At 45.0% G+C, this 19,485-nt stretch overlaps 1 protein-coding gene and 1 long non-coding RNA gene across 5 annotated transcripts in view; both read right to left on the bottom strand.

Moving 5' to 3' along the window:
• Positions 1–12,391, bottom strand: part of SEC22C (SEC22 homolog C, vesicle trafficking protein) — a 73,433-nt gene extending 61,042 nt beyond the window's left edge. For 2 of the 4 annotated variants that reach the window (XM_065582634.1, XM_065582635.1), the window contains exons 1-2: positions 12,161–12,288; positions 1,301–1,510 (exon numbers count right to left, since the gene is read on the bottom strand). In XM_065582634.1, coding sequence (XP_065438706.1) covers positions 1,301–1,482 — 182 coding nt within the window. In that variant the 5' untranslated portion in view covers positions 1,483–1,510; positions 12,161–12,288. Of the gene's footprint in view, positions 1–1,300; positions 1,511–3,068; positions 3,323–12,160 lie in introns of all 4 variants that reach the window. The other 2 variants (XM_065582632.1, XM_065582631.1) reach the window with 2 other exon arrangements.
• Positions 12,392–14,141: 1,750 nt separating this feature from the next.
• On the bottom strand, positions 14,142–15,746 carry LOC135981246 (uncharacterized). The gene is made up of 2 exons (XR_010598185.1): positions 14,875–15,746; positions 14,142–14,634 (listed from the first exon to the last, which is right to left on the bottom strand). It is a non-coding gene; the product is annotated as an uncharacterized LOC135981246 (long non-coding RNA).
• Between the last annotated feature and the right edge of the window lie 3,739 nt (positions 15,747–19,485).

The raw sequence follows: 19,485 nt of genomic DNA, 5'->3' as shown, positions 1-19,485 counted from the left end.
GTAGCAGTTTAAAATTCAGACACATGGAGTGGGATTTTCATAAGTGCCTAAAGGAGATGGGTACACAAATATTGTTCCAATGGAGGAAGTGTAGTGAAAAAAGAAATAGATCATTATGTAAACTAAGAGAACAACATATGGGCTGCAGAACAGAGAAAAGGAATTTTGTAATATGTGGTCAAGGCTAGGATCCTTGAAGTATTATTTCTCAGACATGGGCATTCACCAGTCTGGATGGCTTGCATGGGCCAGACACAATGAAGGGGGCTTTCCCATCCTCTGAGTTCCGTCCAGTATTGAGACCAAACAACCACCAGATGCTAACTTTCATTCACGAATGACCTCGGCTGGTTCTTAAGCCTAAGAAAAAACTAGCTTCCCATGATTCAATGGGAAGGGAATTTTGATCATCAACAGGCCCAAGTAGTCTTACAGATCAAGGCTAAGTGGAATGAGGAAAAAAAGCTGAAGAGCCTATTAAAACCATTTTAAAATCTAATTTAAAGAGTATACTCTGGTAGGATTATTTATTATAAATATTATTTTTGTCTTGACAAGATTACCTTTTTAAATGTACAATTTAAAAGGTAATACAACTGACATGACTGAATGAAGATCTTGAGATTAGAGAAAACTCATCTAGATCAGTGGTTCTCAAAGCTGGTCTGCTGCTTGTTCAGTGAAAGCCCCTGGCAGGCCGGACCGATTTGTTTACCAGCTGCGGTTCGCCGCTCCAAGCGCCAACGGGGGCTATGAGAAGGGCGACCAGGACATCCCTCGGCCCATGCCACTTCCCACAGCCCCCATTGGCCTGGAGTGGTGAACCGCGGCCAGTGAGAGCCGCGATCGGCCGAACCTGCGGACGCAGCAGGTAAACAAACCGGCCCGGCCCGCCAGGGGCTTCCTCTGAACAAGCGGCAGACCGGCTTTGAGAACCACTGATCTAGATGTTATAGTAGTGATGGCTGTTTTAGAAATGCTTAAGACAGAAAGAGTTTCATTTCCATAAAGAAGTGGGAACACCAACATGAAGGACAGGGAGGGGAGACGAGATGCAGGTTGGAAGCAAAAAGATAGCAGGAGGAAATTAGTAATAAAGTTTATATAACATGATAATACAAACACTCATTTTCATAGAATACTAAAAGTTCATGTTATACCTGTAGCACATGTTCAAGTTGCAGTTATATTATAGGATAAAAACATATATATTATAGGATAGCCAACCCTTGAAGTTAAATTAATCCCAACAGGATAAACAATTCTGTGAAATTAAGACCAAGTGAACGTGGTAGCTTACTGTATGCTGAAGCCACGCCCTGTTGCTGTGCCGCGATCGGGATACTGTGCCAGAATTAGGGATAATGCCTTCAGTCTCTTCCTGCATTCAAGAAAGTCCTGGTTGAGATGAAAATCCGTAGAGGCTGAAAGTGGAAGTCCGTCCCTCACTCTCACCACACAAGCAAAGAGGATCATGGACATCCTCCCCAAGAGTATTCATGAGGACAATCTGGAAATAAATGTATTAAATTAAGATTGCAGCCATTTATAGAATAACCTGCTACGCAAGGATGTATGGTGTTAAAGCACAGATTTAACTCTTTCATTGCTGCTTCTCAACAATACTTCTTGTACTGCCATCATCTTTTAAAGATGATCTAAAAAGCATGCGGTATTTTTTTTTTTTTTTTGCTTTTTTAAATTAGAACTGTCTCTTTTTCTGCTTCTTGCTGATGTATAATAATGACCAGAAAATGTTCTCTTCCTGAAAGAATTCACCAATTTCTTCCTGATAGCTTTTTACTCTAGAAATCTCAGGAACATTGGAAGAGATATTCAAAGATAAAAATAGCACTTGCACATTTAACTCACACTGACTAGCTCTCATTTCCACTAGCCCTCCTGTCAGTCATCAAATGGTACATCTATACCACAAATGATGGTATGTTTGCAGTGCGGTTAGACATACCCATGCTAGCTTTAATCTAGCTGGTGCGAGTAACAGTGGTAGTGAGGACGTGGTGGTGCGAGCTTCAGCACAGGCTAGCCACCCCAGTACCAGCCTGCCAGGGATTCTAGGTACATACTTGGGTTGCTAGCCCTGCCCAGGGTCCATGCTGCCACATCTTCGCTGCTATTACTCACACAAGCTAACTTAAAACCCATGTTACAATCACACCTTAATCTGCACTGCAGACATATTCTTACTGTTGCAGACGAGTCCTAAATTCCTAATGTAAAAAACACAAACAGGAAATAAGTTTTTTGTCCAAAAACTTTCAGGACTTTTTTATATAATATATAAAAATCAAAAGAGGGGACAACCCTAATTCTTCTTGCGGAAAGGGATCTGGGGATCATAGTGAACCACAAGCTAAATATGAGTCAACGGTGTAACATTGTTGCAAAAAAAGCAAACATCATTCTGGGATGTATTAGCAGGAGTATTGTAAGCAAGACACAAGAAGCAATTCTTCCACTCTACTCTGCGCTGATTAGGCCTCAGCTGGAGTCCTAATTGGGTCCAGTTCTGAGTGCCACAATTCAGGAAAGATGTGGACAAATTGGAGAAAGTCCAGAGAAGAGCAACAAAAATGATTAAAGGTCTAGAATACATGACCTATGAGGGAAGATTGAAAAAATTGGGTTTGTTTAGTATGGAGAAGAGAAGACAGAGGGAACATGATAACAGTTTTCAAGTATATAAAAGGTGATTACAAGGAAGAGGGAGAAAAATTGTTCTTCTTAACCTCTGAGGATAGGACAAGTTGCAATTTAAGGCCATTGCTTCAAGGGCAGTTTAGGTTGGACATTAGGGAAAACTTCCTAACTGTGAGGGTGGTTAAGCACTGGAATGAATTGTCTAGGGAGGTTATGGAATTTCCATCACTGGGGATTTTTAAGAGCAGGTTGGACAAACACCTGTCAGGGATGGTCTAGATAATACTTAGTCCTGTCATGAGTGCAGGGACTAGACTTCATGACCTCTCAAGGTCCCTTCCAGTCCTGTGATTTTATTGTACAAAGAGTTTGTCCTGAAGCAAACTAATTTTAGTAGGCAAGCATACCTCCTAGAATATTGGAGTATGCTGATCAGCTCACTGGCAAGTTTTTTCAGATGATCCATTGAGTTCTATTTCTGAGACGATGTGTAAGTTGATGCCTTAGTCTTCTAGCATTTTTGCTGCTGAACTCTCACGGTACATTTTTGAGGGACATATCTGCTGTGCTTCTTGAATGTACCAGATACAGTGTGACACTTAATTGGCTTCCATGGGATATTAGGTGGCCTGCTAAGGAAGAATCATAGAACTGAAAGAAACTGCAAAGAAAAGAAAAAGATCTGGAATATTCAATAACTTAGGAGGCAATGTGTCCAATACTTTGGGATTGGTAGAACCTTTTCTTTTATACGATGAAATAATCACAGTCAAAAGTACACTGTGTAACTACGGGGTTTGGCATGCTGAACTGGCCACCATATCAAAAAAGAGTAAGGCACTTAATTACACATGATTCAATTTTTGTTGTTATGAAACTAGACAACCAGAGGGAGCAAATCCTCCATTCTTAGAATAGTGCTGGCATTTGTGATACGGTTATATTTATCAGAACTATGAAGTTGTGACGTTATCTAATTAAAATATAACCATGCAAACCACTGTTGCTACCACTGCTATATAATTGCAGCAAATCTTATCCAAAATATAACTCATGGCCAGAAAGGGTTAAACAGCTTGCAGGCTGAATGACACAAAGCCGGCCTTTAAAAACATGTTAGAAATGTTAATTAGGGCACTGCATGCTAAATAGGCTAGAACTTTGAAATACAAACCTACGTTGTTAGACGTTAGAGGTAATATTAATTGTGTGTATCTTAGATACTGCCCGTGTAATCCAGACAGTTCCTGTCTGTCACTAGAACTACTGATTCAGAGATCAAAATGGAATATTAACATTTAGATGAATCTTTGGTAAAATAATGTCATTGTCTATATGTCTCTTTGAAGTTTGTGATAGACTGCCTAATGGATAAATTGCCCTATGTTAATTTGTGTAACTAATTACTGGTGGAGTTTAAGCAAAAGGTTACATCAAAAGCCTATTGCAGGGGTCCCCAGTGCGGTGCCTGCGGGTGCCATGGCGCCCACCAGGGCATCTAAGTGCGCCCGCGTACTGACCGGCGGACGAGCATCCACCGAAATGCCGCTGAGAAGCAGCGTCATCCAGAGGCATCGCGGCAACACCTCTGGATGCTGCTGCTTCTCGGCAGCATTTCGGCGGCGATGCCTATTGACGTTGCCGCTTGTCGGCAGCATTTCAGCGGATGCTCGTCTGCCGCCACGGTCCTCCGTGGCTCGTCGTCTGGCGCCTGCCAAACGAAAAAGATTGCGGTCTATTGTTTATTAACCAGGACTACATGGTCAAGTGGATGCTAGAACACTGTATAAAAAGACCGTTTGGTCCAGATTCTGTCATCTCAGATCTGCTTAAGCTTCATCAGGGGAAGTTTGAGTCGCAAGACTGAGGTCCCAGTTATGCTGGTAAGTCCTGAATATGATATTTAGACATTAGACTATAACCTAATAACTGAATTCTAAAGGAACTCTTTGCAACTACAAAGCTCACCATCTCTGCTATGAATCTGAACCTCAGGGATTGAACTCATGTCTGTATGTATATTGATCTTTTAACCATACTTTTGTTTTTTAATAAATTTTAGTTTAGTTAATAAGAATTGGCTGTAGTGTGTATTTGGGTAAGATCTGGAATATTCAATAACTTAGGAGGCAATGTGTCCAATACTTTGGGATTGGTAGAACCTTTTCTTTTATACGATGAAATAAGATTTTCAGAAATCATCATATTTGACTTAGGTACCTGGATGGAGGCCTGAGGCTGGATCACTTTAAGGGAACTGCATTGTTTGGACTTCTAAGTAACCAGCAAGGTAATAAAGAAGCTGTTTTATGCTGGCTTGGTAAATCTAAGGGTACGTCTACACTACCCGCCGGATCGGCCAGGTAAATCGACCTAAGATAGGCCGACTTCAGCAAAAGTTGCGTATCTTAGGTCGACCTCCCTCCCCTAGAGTGTAGGCCTAGCCTAAGTATTGGAATATCCACCAGCTTTTGGGGGTTTGTCTGCCCCATTCTTTGCAGTTCACCCTAATTGAGTGACCACGGCTGGTCCCCACTGGGACCCTGGCGACAGTAGAGAAAGAAAGCCACATAGGGCTTGCATGCCATTAAAAAGAGAAAAATAGTCATTTGCTAAATTGAACGACACTACAGAAGTGTTACTGTTGAGCTTTTAAGATAGAGTAAAAAAAGTTAAAGCAGTTAATGTTTCTTGAAAAAAAAAAAAAAAAAAGACAAACCACTAAGCCCCAAAATAAATTACACTTCCGTAATCATCTATTTAACAATTACTCCCATTCCACTGATAAACAAGATACATGAGAGTGAAACATCATACTGACCTTTCACCTGCTCTTGTAATATCAATGTTTAAAACAAACAGTGCACAAAAATGCCCAGACTTTAACCTACTGAAAAAAGTTTGTTGGTTGGTTCAGAAGAAGTATAAATATTAGCATTGTTAACTTTCAACTGAGATCAGCTCCTCAAAACAGCAGAGTTCTCTCAGTTACTAGGTGCTATTGCTAACAGATTAAGATGAATTTTTCTAAAACTGTTTCAGATCTATATAAAATAATGAATGGTATAGATGAGGTACATCGGACACTTCTACTTACCCTCTTGTAATAGAAGAGCAAGGGGACATTCAATTAAATGGAAAGGCAACAAATTTAAAACATAAAAACAAAAATCCTTTTAACACATCACATAATTAGCCCGTAGAACTCTTTGCCTCAACAAACCAGTGTTGCCAAGATTTTAGGATTCAAAAAGGAATTAGACATTTGTATGGATACTGAGAACACAGATAGCTATGTTACCTAGAATAAACCACTTTTCATCATTTTCTAAGGAATTGTGTACAACTTTTAAAAGCATCTACTCATGAGCAGAAGATAGAGACTTATATATTCTTCACTGATTTGGGGTTTTGTTAGAAAACTGGTAGGGCCTGGATTAGAGGTCAGCACTAATGTCACCCCATAAAATTCAGGGCAAACCTTAAAAAGATTTAACTCACAAGTTTGTTCCACGCCTCTGTCATACACAGAGGCCACAGCTTGTCATCAAGACACTGAAAAACACTTAGACCCACCTACATCTCCAAACGAGGCTGCAAACTAGGCATGTTCTCTCCATCTACTCTGCCTACAAGACCAGCCTCAACACCCCATTCATTTTTCTGCTCTCACTTTTACCTGTGTTCATTCCATGCTGCCCCACAGGCATAAAATGCCTTCCAAAAACATGTTTCCCAAGCCACCTCTCTTCTGCTTGTTTAAATTATCATGGCATGTATTCACTTGCAGGTGACATGATAAAGTTAGTTCTTAAGAGATTAATGGACTCATCAGGATGTGTACCTGCCTGAGTAACTGCACGATCTTATTACGCTAACCCTTGTCTACCTCTCCTCTTCCCCAGTTTCCTTTTCTGTCTATGATGACTTGTCTGAATTCAGGCCCCAATCCAGCCATTGGATCTGTGTAGCAGACCCTTGCACGTATGCAGAGCCTCTCTGAAGCCAACTACACCTCTACCTCGATATGTTGTCCTCGAGAGCAAAAAAAAAAAAAAAAAAAAAAAAATCTTACCGCGTTATAGGTGAAACCGCGTTATATCGAACTTGCTTTAATCCACCGGAGTGCACAGCCCCCCCCCCCCCCCCCGGAGCATTGCTTTACCGCATTATATCAGATCGCATTATATCGGGGTAGAAGTGTCATTACTGTTTTTGTGAAACACCTATCATACATTTTGGTGCTCAAAATTAAGAAAACAATAACGTGCTCTCAGTATTTTCATTTATAGCCTCTCACCACACTCTACTGAAACATTTAATAAAAAATATTTTGCCAGTCCAGTTATACTACCAGCATAGACGGGACATAACTTCACATAAACTTTTTTTAAAGGGCCGTTTCAACTAAGTAGGTGGAAACTTACATAAGAACCAAGGTACGTCAAATTTCAACATGAATGAAATACACTCGTACATCTAATAATATTCCAGGGATATGCTTTTTAACCTAAGGCTCACATAAAGACTAGTCAGTGTATTGTGCATGACTGAATTAGACATTTACTGTAGTATTATTGCACCCCCTCCATGGGTAAATAAGCGCTCCCATTTATAAAACAGGCCATACATTTTCCATTCAATTTTTTTCATATTTTGCAATTTAGAAAATGTATCCACCCCAAAGGCTCTGAGCACAGATGCAGACAAGCTGCCTGGGTGTGCTTTTAAGCAAAAAATTCCTCTATTGTTGAAAGAGTTTGTCTTTGTTTAGTCAGAATGGGAAGGTTGGTAGCACTCAGGAAGCTGGACTGTCCTGACTCAAGTATCTATTCTCCTCATTGCTCATTTGAGTCACCTTTTACCTATGGAAAAGCTGCATTTAGGCCAACTTCAGCCCAATGATTTACTAACTTCCAGTTACTGGGCCAAGTTCTGCCCTTGGCCGGACATACACAATCCCACTGAAGACTGAGGGAGAGCTGGTAAAGTTACATCAGTGCTCAGGAAAGCTTTAGAGGAAGTTGAGGTTTTTTGACTGTGCATTTGATTAAAATGTGTGTTTTGCTACATGTAATACACCTTTGATCTCATTTTCAGATGGACCAAACACCAACAGCTTCCACTGACTGCAGAGGGAGCTGGGGGTGCTCAATACCTCTTTAGGTCTATTAGGCACAGAACAGTCTAAACCAGTGGTTCCCAAACTTTAACAACCTGTGGACCCCTTTCACTAACATGTCAAGTCTCGCAAACACCCTCCTAAAAATGAATACTTCCAGGGATTTTCTCCTTTACCTGAGTATAAATTATAAAAGCAGTGATCTTGGAAATATAAAATTTGTTTTTATGACATGCTTATTACATACTATTTATTATTATTTATCATTACAGTATTTTTATTACATTATGAAAACGGCAACACTCTTCCAAGATCTCACTTTCGTAGCTTGCATCACTCTGAATAAGCCTGTTATAAGACAAGGCTCCTATGTTTCATCAAGGACTATCAGATGTGAAACAGCAGGAAGGTATTTAAGAAGCCAACTCAAAGCGTTCCTCCTACACAAGCATTCAGGTCTTGAGCAGTCCAGGCAAACAATGTATGTTAAAACAAAGCTTAAACTTCTTCATAATAATTTTAAAAATACTAGCTACCTATTTCATTTTAAAAAACAGCAAAAAATATCCACCTCCCTTTCCATTTCTTATAAGGAGTCTTGAAGTTTAAATCTCCTCAGTGTGATAGAGATGCTTGCTTTGATCTGCTTAGCTCTTGGAAGTCCAGGGGCTCCAGGCTTCTGGTCCCGTTCTCCCTAGGGACAGCTCTGTCCGCCATTAGGGAATTTTTTTCCCCCTGAGAACCCCCTATAACATTTTGCGAACCCCCAGCGGTTCACGAACCCAAGTTTGGGAACCACTGGTCTAAACAAACATAAAGGAAATATACAGCTTCATCAGCATTTAACAGAGCTGCGGATCACATGCGGATATTTTACCTCAGCCAATAAAAGAAATAAAAATAAAGGGAATGAGAGCGTGTATGGGTGGAAGCAGGAGCGAGGCCTTTGTCTTTTCCGTGGAAGCAGGTATCCTGGATGGATTGTACTGCCCCCTGCCACACCTGAAGAGTCTTGTCTTTCCTTACTACATATAACAGTGTTATCGAAGTGTATAATTGTAGTCAGGTCAGTCCCAGGATATTAGAGAGACAAGGTGGGTGAGGTAATATCTTTTGTTGGACCAGCTTCTCTTGTTGTGAGAGACAAGCTTTTGAGCCACACAGAGCTCTTCTTCAGGTCTGGGAAAGGAACTCCCAACGTCACAAGACAAGGTGGAACAGATTGTTTAGCACATAGATAGCACAAATGCACCACAAAACCAGTGACATACCTCAATGATATTTTCAACCTTGGACAGGCAACCTAAAATCCCTTATAGATTTCCACTAGAACTTCAACAACCACGATCCATCCTTTAAACCAGTGGTTCTCAACCAGGGGTCCAAGGCCCCCTGGGGAGCCACGAGCAGGTTTCAGGGGGGCCACCAACCAGGGCCAGCATTAGACTCGCTGGGGCCCAGGGTAAAAAGCCAAAGCCCCCCTGCATGGGGCTGAAGCCTGGGTCCTGAGCCCCGCCACTTGGGACTGAAGCTGAAGCCTGAGCAATATAGTTTCGCAGGGGCCCTGTGGCATGAGGCTCCAGGCAATTGCCCTGCTTGCTATACCCTAATGCCAGCCCTGGCTTTTATATGCAGAAAACCAGTTATTGTGGCACAGGTGGGCCATGGAGTTTTTATAGCATAGTGAGGGGGCCTCAGAAAGAAAAAGGTTGAGAACCCCTGCTTTAAACTCCCTCTGGAACAATCACACACTAGCATCAGCTTCCTGGACACCACAATCACCTTCAACCATGGAATCCTGCAGACAACCATATACAAGAAACACACGGATTACCACACCTACCTTCATAGAGACAATAAACACCCCAAACACACCAAGAAATCTGTTATCTACAGACAGGCACTTGGATACCACAGAATCTGGGATATACACCTCAAAACATTTAAAACCATCTTCACCAAACAAGGATAGTCCACCAAAGAAGTAGATTGCATCATGAAATGGGCCACCCAAATACCCTTAACAAATCTGCTTCAATACAGAAATAAAACCCCCTCTGATGCCTCACCCCTTCTTATCACCTACCACCACCCCACACTGGAACCCACACAGGGTATCATCAAACTACCACCACCCATAGTCAATAGGGACCCCATCCTGAAAGAAATCTTTCCTGAACCCCCTCTTCTGGCCTTCAAACAACCCACAGCCTCTCCAAACTCATCACCAGAAGCAAGCTCCCCACAGACCAGGACACACCAACTCACAGCAAACCTGCCGACACCCCCACACACAACACATCTTTCAAGATCAATGGATCCTACACATGCCAATCACAACATGTGGTATACCTCATCCAGTGCACTCAATCCCCCAATAACTATGTGGGTGAAACCAGATGACCACTACACTCTCAAATGAACTCACACAGGCAAAGACAAAAACCTGTGGATGAACACTTTTCATAAAGTGATCAATATCTGACTATCAGTCCTCACCCTTAAAGGAAACCAGCACAAGAGCCTGGGAGCTTAAATTCATTACTTTGCTAAACAGCAAAAATCATGGACTGAACACAGACACTGGATTTATGGCTTATTTTACAACTTTTTTTTTTTTTTGGTCCTATGACTGCAGAGGTGTTAACAGGCCTCTCTACCTTGAATGGTCCCTTACAATATGTGGGGGCGGGGGGGGGGGGAAGAAGAGGAGGCTTTGTGGCACCTTAGAGACCAACAAATTTATTTGGGCATAAGCTTTCGTGGACTAGAACCCATTCCATCAGATGTATGAAGTAAAAGATACAGGAGCAGGTATAAATACATGAAAGGATGTGGGTTGCTTTACCAAGTGTTAGTCAGTCATAACCCCACATCCTTTCATGTATTTTGTATCTTTTACTTCATACATCTGATGAAGTGGGTTCTAGCCCATGAAAGCTTATGCCCAAATAAATTTGTTAGTCTCTAAGGTGCCACAAAGACTCCTTTTTTTTTTTTTTTGCTGATACAGACTAACACAGCTACCACTCAAACCTGTCACCTTAGAATATGTGACAACTACTCATGTTAACAATATGTTCCACTGTGCATTTTGCTGTGCCACTTTGAGTTCCTTTCCCAGACCTAAAGAAGAGCTCTGAGTGGCTCAAAAGCTGGTTTCCCTCACCAACAGAAATTGGTCTAATAAAAGATATTCCCTCACCCACCTTGTCTCTCTAACATTGTTATAGTTTTTCATGCAAATAGAGTCTTGTTGACTCGAGTTATCTAAGGACCAGTCTCCAAAAGCAGCCAGCTACCTATTGGCCCTTCAATTGCCCACTTTTCCACAGTCACACCTATATTGTGACCAACTAGAACAAAAATTGTTCTCGCAGCATAGGAAGAGCTAAATTCCAGACCTAGCAGGATTTTTGCAGTTTGGGAGCACAATACAATCCCATCCACAAACCACATCTTCAAGACATCAGGAGCACATAGTGCTACTTCCAAGTGTCCCAACACAGTTGTTTTTAGAACAGGTAGTCAACAGGCAGACTGCAGGCCAAAGGCAGACGACCAGACACTGTTGAATGGACCCCAAAATCGATTTACTTATCTTTAATTATTATTTCTCTGGAGTCTGGACCTTGACAAAAAATATAGACAAGATCTAGTGCCCAACACATCGCCCTCCCGTAACCAGGTGTTTCTCCAGCACTGAGCTGCCAACAAGGGCATCTCCTCCATGCACATCCACTGAGCAGTGTTGCCAACTCTCATGATTTTGTCATGAGCCTCACAATAATGGTTTTCCTTAAAGCCCCAGCTCCTGGAATCAAGTGGATATGCGATGATTTCAGACTTCATTCATAGAGGGAAAAGTAAGTTTCTAGCCCTCATGGCTGTGGAGAAATGTGAGCTCAGGGCACCCTAAAGGCTCAAAATGCAGAAGGCAAATAAAAACACCAGATCTGTTGTTTTTACATAAAAATCAGAAGATTAAAGTCAATCTCATGATTTTCAGTGAGAATAAACTCATGAATGTTGAAGATTTGGGGTGGACAGTACAGGCTCTGTATCCCCAGCACCCCCACACACCAGCCTGCCCCCAATCCCCTCAGCCTCGCCACTAGCCTGCCCCACACCCAGCCCGGCCCTCACCCTCTTCAGCCCCCGCCCCCGCCAGTAGCCTACCCCCGGGCCTCCCCAGCTCCCCCATCAGCCTCCCCCCCCCCTTCAGCCCCACACCCCAGCCTCGCCCCTAGCCTGCCCCCCACCCTGCACAGCTGCCCCACCAGCCTCCCCCCACAACCTCGCCCCCAGCCTGCCCCGTCCAGCCGCCTCCTCAGCCTGCCCCCCGCGCTGGCGGCTGAAGGGCTCTTGGGCTCTTACCTTCCCCACCGCGGGCCCTGTCACAGCCACCAGGCGGCGGCCCCACAACAAACCCGCCCCGCCGAGACGGCGGCGAGAGAGTCCATCCCACCCTGGAGCATGCCGGGAACGGGGGGGAAGCAGGTGAGTCCGCCTGTGGAGGCTCGGCTCTTAAAGGGCCAGGCCGCGGAGGGGCTCTGCCGAGAAGCGCTGCCTGGCCCCAGGGCTTCGAGCTCAGCCCGCCCCGGGCCCGCGCGGGACTCCCCGCTCCCCGCCCTCGGGCCTCCCGAGCCCCGCGCCGCGGCAGCTCCCTCAGCAAGGGGGCGATGATGCTGGGAGCCCCTGGCCCACCCCGGCCTCGGCGCCATCCGCAGCTGCTCCCAACGTTCAGACCCTGAAGCCAGATCCTCCTGGGACTTAGGCGCCTAATTCCCCCCGCCCCGCCCGCTCCCCCGGGGACCGTGCCGAGGCGCCTAATTCCCCCCGCCCGTTCCCCGGGACCGTGCCCAGGCGCCTAATTCCCCCCCCCCCGCCCGTTCCCCGGGACCGTGCCCAGGCACCCAACTTCCCCCCGCGCCCGTTCCCCCGGGGCCGTGCCCAGGCACCCAACTCCCCCACCGCCCGTTCCCCCGGGGCCGTGCCCAGGCGCCCCCCTCCCCCCCCCCGCCCGTTCCCCCGGGGCCGTGCCCAGGCGCCCACCTCCCCCCCCCCCCCCGCCCGTTCCCCGGGGCCGTGCCCAGGCGCCCACCTCCCCCCCCCCGCCCGTTCCCCCGGGGCCGTGCCCAGGCGCCTAATTCCCCCCCCCGCCCGTTCCCCCGGGGCCGTGCCCAGGCGCCCACCTCCCCCCCCCCCCCGCCCGTTCCCCGGGGCCGTGCCCAGGCGCCCACCTCCCCCCCGCGCCCGTTCCCCCGGGGCCGTGCCCAGGCGCCCACCTCCCCCCCCCCGCCCGTTCCCCGGGGCCGTGCCCAGGCGCCCACCTCCCCCCCCCGTTCCCCGAGGCCGTGCCCAGGTGCCCACCTCCCCCCCCCCCGCCCGTTCCCCCGGGGCCGTGCCCAGGCGCCCACCTCCCCCTCCCCCCACCGCCCATTCCCCCGGGGCCGTGCCCAGGCGCCCACCTCCCCCACCGCCCGCTCCCCCGGGGCCGAGCCCAGGCGCCCACCTCCCCCACCACCCGCTCCCCCGGGGCCGTGCCCAGGCGCCCACCTCCCCCCCCGCCCGTACCCCGGGGCCGTGCCCAGGCGCCCAACTCCCCCCCGCCCGTTCCCCGGGGCCGTGCCCAGGCGCCCAACTCCCCCCCGCGCCCGTTCCCCCGGGGCCGTGCCCAGGCGCCCACCTCCCCCTCCCCCCCCCGCCCATTCCCCCAGGGCCGTGCCCAGGCGCCCACCTCCCCCACCGCCCGTTCCCCCGGGGCCGTGCCCAGGCGCCTAACTCCCCCACCGTCTGTGCCCCTGGGGTCTCCCCCTGACAAAGCCCATGAGCTCAGGGAGCCTCTCTGGCAAGGACAACACATTTCCACGAGAGGCCGTCCCTTCCCACTCAGCCCTCATCAAGTCCAGGGGTCCCCTCGCTCTCCTACTATACCGTTCGAAAGGGGAGAACCCTGTACATACCTAGGGCACTTCCCTATAAATGAACAGCAGGTAGGGTAAGCATTTGTTCCAGTCCTGGGAATGCTGATCCAAAGAAGTCCTCAGTGTCATTTTCAGGGTCCCATTAAATCTGGCCATCAGCTCATTGGACTGAGGGTGATGGAGTCAGGTGCCTATCAGAGCTGGAGCCAGACCTCTTAAGGGGTGATTTTTTCCATGTTCGGTCTCAGGCCAGAGGTGAATTATTCCGGAAAGTTTTCAGCAAAATCGGTTCAATTATTTTTGGAGTTACATAAGCCTGAAAATACTCATGCTTCGACATTAGTGGTGTGCTCCATCAGATATTCCGGGCATGGATAAATGAAACATCGTTGAAGGTAGAAACATCATGTGCAACTTAGTCCATAGATCACAATGAGATCTGAGGAACAAGCATGATTTGAATGAAAGTGAATCTAATTTTTAAAGCTGTGTCCATTTAAAAAGGTAAATTTCATGCACACGAGATACAGTTTTGCATTCAGGACTATTTGGTGGGGTCAGTCTAAAATTCTAGCAATTCTCATGCTTAAATGATATTACTTTACTGCATAGGAGGCCTAGGCTCCCAAAGAAGTCAAGCAGGCTTATTGAGTCAGGCCACAAACGCCAAAATTGTTGTGGCATTTACTATGGTCAGGCATAGGATATATCTGTCACCATGTTGAGCAGCTGATGATCCCATATTTTGAAGCTATGGAAGAAGAATTAACAAAGAGTGGCTGAACAGCATAATCAAAGTCCATCCAACAGCTAAGATTAAAAGCTGAGCCGATAGCTTTATCTTATTGCTGACAAGCACGTTATATTATTGATAGAAAAAGATCAAGCCATGTTATCATGGACTATGACCTTAGTCTTCATAACCTAATCAAGTTTCAGAGGGGTAGCCGTGTTAGTCTGAATCTGTAAAAAGCAACAGAGGGTCCTGTGGCACCTTTGAGACTAACAGAAGTACTGGGAGCGTAAGCTTTCGTGGGTAAGAACCTCACTTCTTCAGATGCAAGACTTGCATCTGAAGAAGTGAGGTTCTTACCCACGAAAGCTTACGCTCCCAGTACTTCTGTTAGTCTCAAAGGTGCCACAGGACCCTCTGTTGCTTATAACCTAATCAGAGTAAGATTGGATCAGTGCTTGAAGGGGAGAGATCAAAAGAAAGACTAGGTATTCAAGGAAACTGTGGTAGGGTTTCAGCAGGTAGCACTTTTCCCTGAGTGTCAACACTGAACCAGTTGCAGAACATAGTGGTAAGGGCATTCGTGGGATGTGTAAAACTCAGTTCTTGATCATTTGTGGTAATTAAAGATTCCAAGGCAATTTTTGCTAGAGCTTTGTTGTTCGCTATGATATACTGGACAGTTTCCAATTTCTGAGGAGACCTGGTTATAAGAAGATTGTTTTAACCATGTCAGAGGAACAAATTGAATCTTCTAATGCAGACACAACTTTATCATATTTTAAGCATATCCCTGAATCAGATTAGAACTAGAGCTATGTAAATGATGATTTTTTTGTTTGCTGGCAATTCAAAAAAAATGGTTTGGGTCAACTTGAAAAAAAAAAGTCAGAATTTTTGGCAAACATTTTTAAAAGTCATTTTGGGTCTCACAAACATTTTGTTCGTTTTTGAGTGGGTTTTATTTATTTATTTATTTATTTTTTTGGTTAAAAATGGAAGGAAAATCCAGAACAAAAAGTGGTTTTGACCCAAAAAATCCAAACATTGTTTTAAAAATGTCAAACTGACATGTTTTGATTTGTAGGGGGGGAAATGAGATGAACAATTCAGTGAAATGGGTGTCAAATACAAAAAATCACTGAAGATGACAAAACAAGCCCTTTTAGATGGGGCTTGCGTGACTTTGGCTTATGAAAATTGCCTCCTTCCATTCATTGGTGCTGCTTAAATGAGACCATTTAAAGAACAAATTGAATAACCCCTACAAGTGAATATAATATGATGAAAAATAATGTGGCTTTATTCCATGATAATGACAATGTAAAATATTAGAAATAATCTTACTCTCTTAAAGTCAGTGGACAGGATCAAAGTCCCTACTCAAGTCAATCCTTGCTCAGGCAATACTCTTATTGACACCAGTGGGCCAAACCCTGAGAACTATTGGGTACCTGTGACTCTCACTGGGAGTAATGAAAGAGGCAAGTGCTCAGGACCTCCCTGCACTTGTACCCTGCTGGGAGGTTTACACAAGTCAGGACTGAGTAAAAACTGTAAAATAATATGAACTTGTGTTGTTGAATTTGAGCTAATGTATAATTATTATTGAAGTGTTGACAGACACTGTCTGTGGTTAGAGAAAAATCTGCTGTTGCCAGTTTTAATTGATACCAACTTTGGCAGTCACCAGGTGCACCAAGTAATCATTGGTTGACAACCATCCTACCAGTGATGTTCTGCCAACTCCCATTTCCACATCAAACATGTCATCCTAATGGGCCAACTTCAGCCCTGGTTTACAGTCTGAAAGCAACTAATTTCCATCTCCTTTCTTTTTCCCCTCATCCTTTGATTTACAAAAAGACAATACTGACCTTAGAAAAATGTATGCAATAGATCTCTTTTACAGCAGTGCGTCAACCCTATTCCAAACCTCCAGCTCTTTTATCCAGGTACAACGCAATTGTATTCCCAGAAGAAGCAACAGGGCATGCGAAGTATTTTGCATACGGTTTTCTAAAATGGTACCACAATGCACATTTATGTTAGGGTACTTTTGTTTGGACACTTTAAATACAGATTTGTTACCATACCCCAGTAAAAATGTGTTCTATATGCACCAATTACATTTTTATTGACACATTTTCATATTCTTAGTGATGCTATACAATTTTACAGTTGATCCTGTATTTATGACTGGAATTTTAGTTTTATTTTTAATCTAAGCCCCTTGAATTATAGATTCTTGGGGTGCTTTTTCCTGATGATGTTGGTGTGTCTGAGGGGTTTCTTTATGTGGTGTATGTGGGTCCCACAATTCCCCAGTTTTGGTATTAATTGCTTGGGATACATTGGCCACCAATGCATATTAACTATGTGTTACACTTGAGGTCCCTATACACCTTTTGTTAGTTGGATTATATTCCCTCTTAACTACTAAAGCATGTTTTCCTGAAGTTTCTTGCCACCCGTTTGTTAATATCTTGGATGTTAATCCTTATACTATACAGAAATACATGCCTTATTTGGTACATGAAATGTCCACATTCCCTGAGTGTTTTTTATGGCCTCAAAGGGAATGACAGTTTCTGTTACCATAGAGTGCCAAGTTTCCCCATCTTCCACAGTTTTCTTTATCATCCCCCTTTACCAGGTTTAGCAACTGGATATTCCTTTATTGAGTTGTAGAGAGTTTTTATACTGGAAAATCAGTTACCTGGATAGATTTTTTTTTTATTCCCTTTTACTTTTTCTTTTAGCCTTTCTCCCCCTCCCCCCTTTGATCCTAGTGAAATAAATGATGCTAGAGTAAACACAGGGAAACAGCTCTAACATGACTTTTGTACAGGACTTTTTTCAGAGGTTGACTTCAACTTGTTGCCCACAGTAAAGTTTACACTGGCTAGGACTTGATTAAATCTGCACCATTATCTATGCCAATACTGGAATTTAGACTTTCCAAAAGCTTTTTTAAAACGTTCCCCTCCTCAGAGAATTAAGCCTGCAGGCTGCTTTCAGATTTTGAGATTTTTCTATACTGAGAGTATATCAAAAGCAGGAAGCCTACTACACAACCAGTGAGGCCACTGGGTAATTAAGGCTTCCTTAGCACCTTGGAACACCCAAGAAGACTAAAGCCAATGTAGAAATTTGCATTCATCTTTACAGTTAAGAAATTATAGTACAAAATAGTTTACTAGAATTCTCTGAGAGGATTATTGAAGGTTTTTAGGCAAGGTGAGCTGTTATAGGATAAGAGAAAAAGTCCTTTATGGATCAATAACTGGTCACAGGGCCGGCTCTGGCTTTTTTGCTGCCCCAAGCAAAAAAAAACAAAAAAACAACCAGGGTGCAGGAAGGCCGGAGCAGCAAACCAAAAAAACACAACAGGGTGCATACTTTCAATGCCACTTACTTGGCAGCGTGTGGCTGCCTCCCCTGGCCATGCTGGCAAGTCTTTTTCCCAATACAGACACCTGGAAATGCCACTGTTTACCTCTCTCCATTCTGAAAACTAATCAGTTATTCTTGCCTTTTGTCTCTTATCTTTTGACCAGTCAGGGCCGGCTCCAGCCACCAGCCGAGCAAGCTCGTGCTTGGGGCGGCAGATTCTAAGGAGCGGCATTCAAAAATAATCAGGGGTCTGGAACAACTTTATATAAGAAAAGATTAACAAGACTAGGACTTTCCAACTTGGAAAAGAGATAACTAAAGGGGGAATGAATACAATAGAGGTCTATGAAATCCTGACTGTTGTTGAGAAAGTAAATACGAAAGGGCTATTTACTCCCCTGATTTCCCTGAGCAAATACAGCACATTTTGAAGGTGCCTCTAGGAGTGCTACTCACGGAGTGCTGAGGAAAAGGAGAGTAAATGGGGGCCATATACACGTCTATTGAAATCATTTGGAATGCGTGTGTGACAGAGTGCCCTGCCCCTTTACAAGCTAGGTGGACTTGGGTCAGGCAGCCCTGTCCTTAGGTGGAACCCTTTTAAGAACAGGTGTTTAAGTTTAGCAGAGGGGATTATCAGACCCAGCTGAGAAGGGTCAGAACTCAGCTGGTGGGGAAGGGAGAGCTACAGCGACAGTGCAGGTTGGCTCCTGTGACAGGCCCTGTAGCAGAGTTTGAGAGAAGACTTGGTCTCTCAAGCGGATAGACTGTGGGATGATTAAGGAAGAACTACGAGAAGCAAAGAGACTCTGGCAAGGAAGCTCCAGGGGAAAGTAGCTGTTGGATTTATGTTGAACTGTTGAATTTGGGGATTTCCTGAAGATCATTTGTGCAACCAGTAAATGGTTCCCTGAAGAAAGGGCCTGAACAGACTCTAGGTCTGGTGTTAATGGCCTGGGGATTACCTTTTTCTGTAAGGTGGGAAAAGATTGGTCACATGATCCAGCAGTTCTGCCCGGAGACAAGAGAGTAGATAAACTCCTCTCACAGGCTATAGGGTGCTGTCCATCATGGTGGCAGCCCATGTCTGCGTCGGTCATCGTGAGCAGTCTGGGAGAGGCAACACATCAACTCACCCCTACTTACCTGAGACTGATGGATTCTGGTCCAGCAGCCGATTTGATCCGTGTTCCTCCTGTGCACATCACCATCACCAGGCACAGTGGAAGGTCTGGGTTGCTCCATTGCACCAGAGCTGAGGCAATCGGTCGGACACGACCTTCCCTCCATGACTGACATCTCCTCTGTAAAGTATAGATTTCTTGACTGTTCGTCCATAACATCTGTAAGGGCTGGAAGGCCTGGGCTTCGTGCCCTTGATTCCAAACCACTGAGTGTTCTTTACTTACCTGTACCTAATAAACTGTCTTTTCATTCACCTTTAATTTTGTCCTTCTTCTGTTTCACTGAGACCATAGGTGACAGACCTTAATCAGGGATAATCTGAACTTCCGTCATTAGCAGGGGTCCTTTAATACCCCCCCTTTAATTCTCTTTTTCCCCAACAGTACGATGTCATGATTCGAAAAGGGGGCAACTCCTCATTACTCACAGCGCCATTCCACAACGCCCCACACTGACAGTTA

Source organism: Chrysemys picta, chromosome 2 (assembly GCF_011386835.1).
Source record: "Chrysemys picta bellii isolate R12L10 chromosome 2, ASM1138683v2, whole genome shotgun sequence".
Taxonomy (NCBI): Eukaryota; Metazoa; Chordata; order Testudines; family Emydidae; genus Chrysemys; species Chrysemys picta.
Note: the sequence above shows the minus strand (reverse complement) of the source record. Positions and strands in the feature narration are given on the sequence as shown.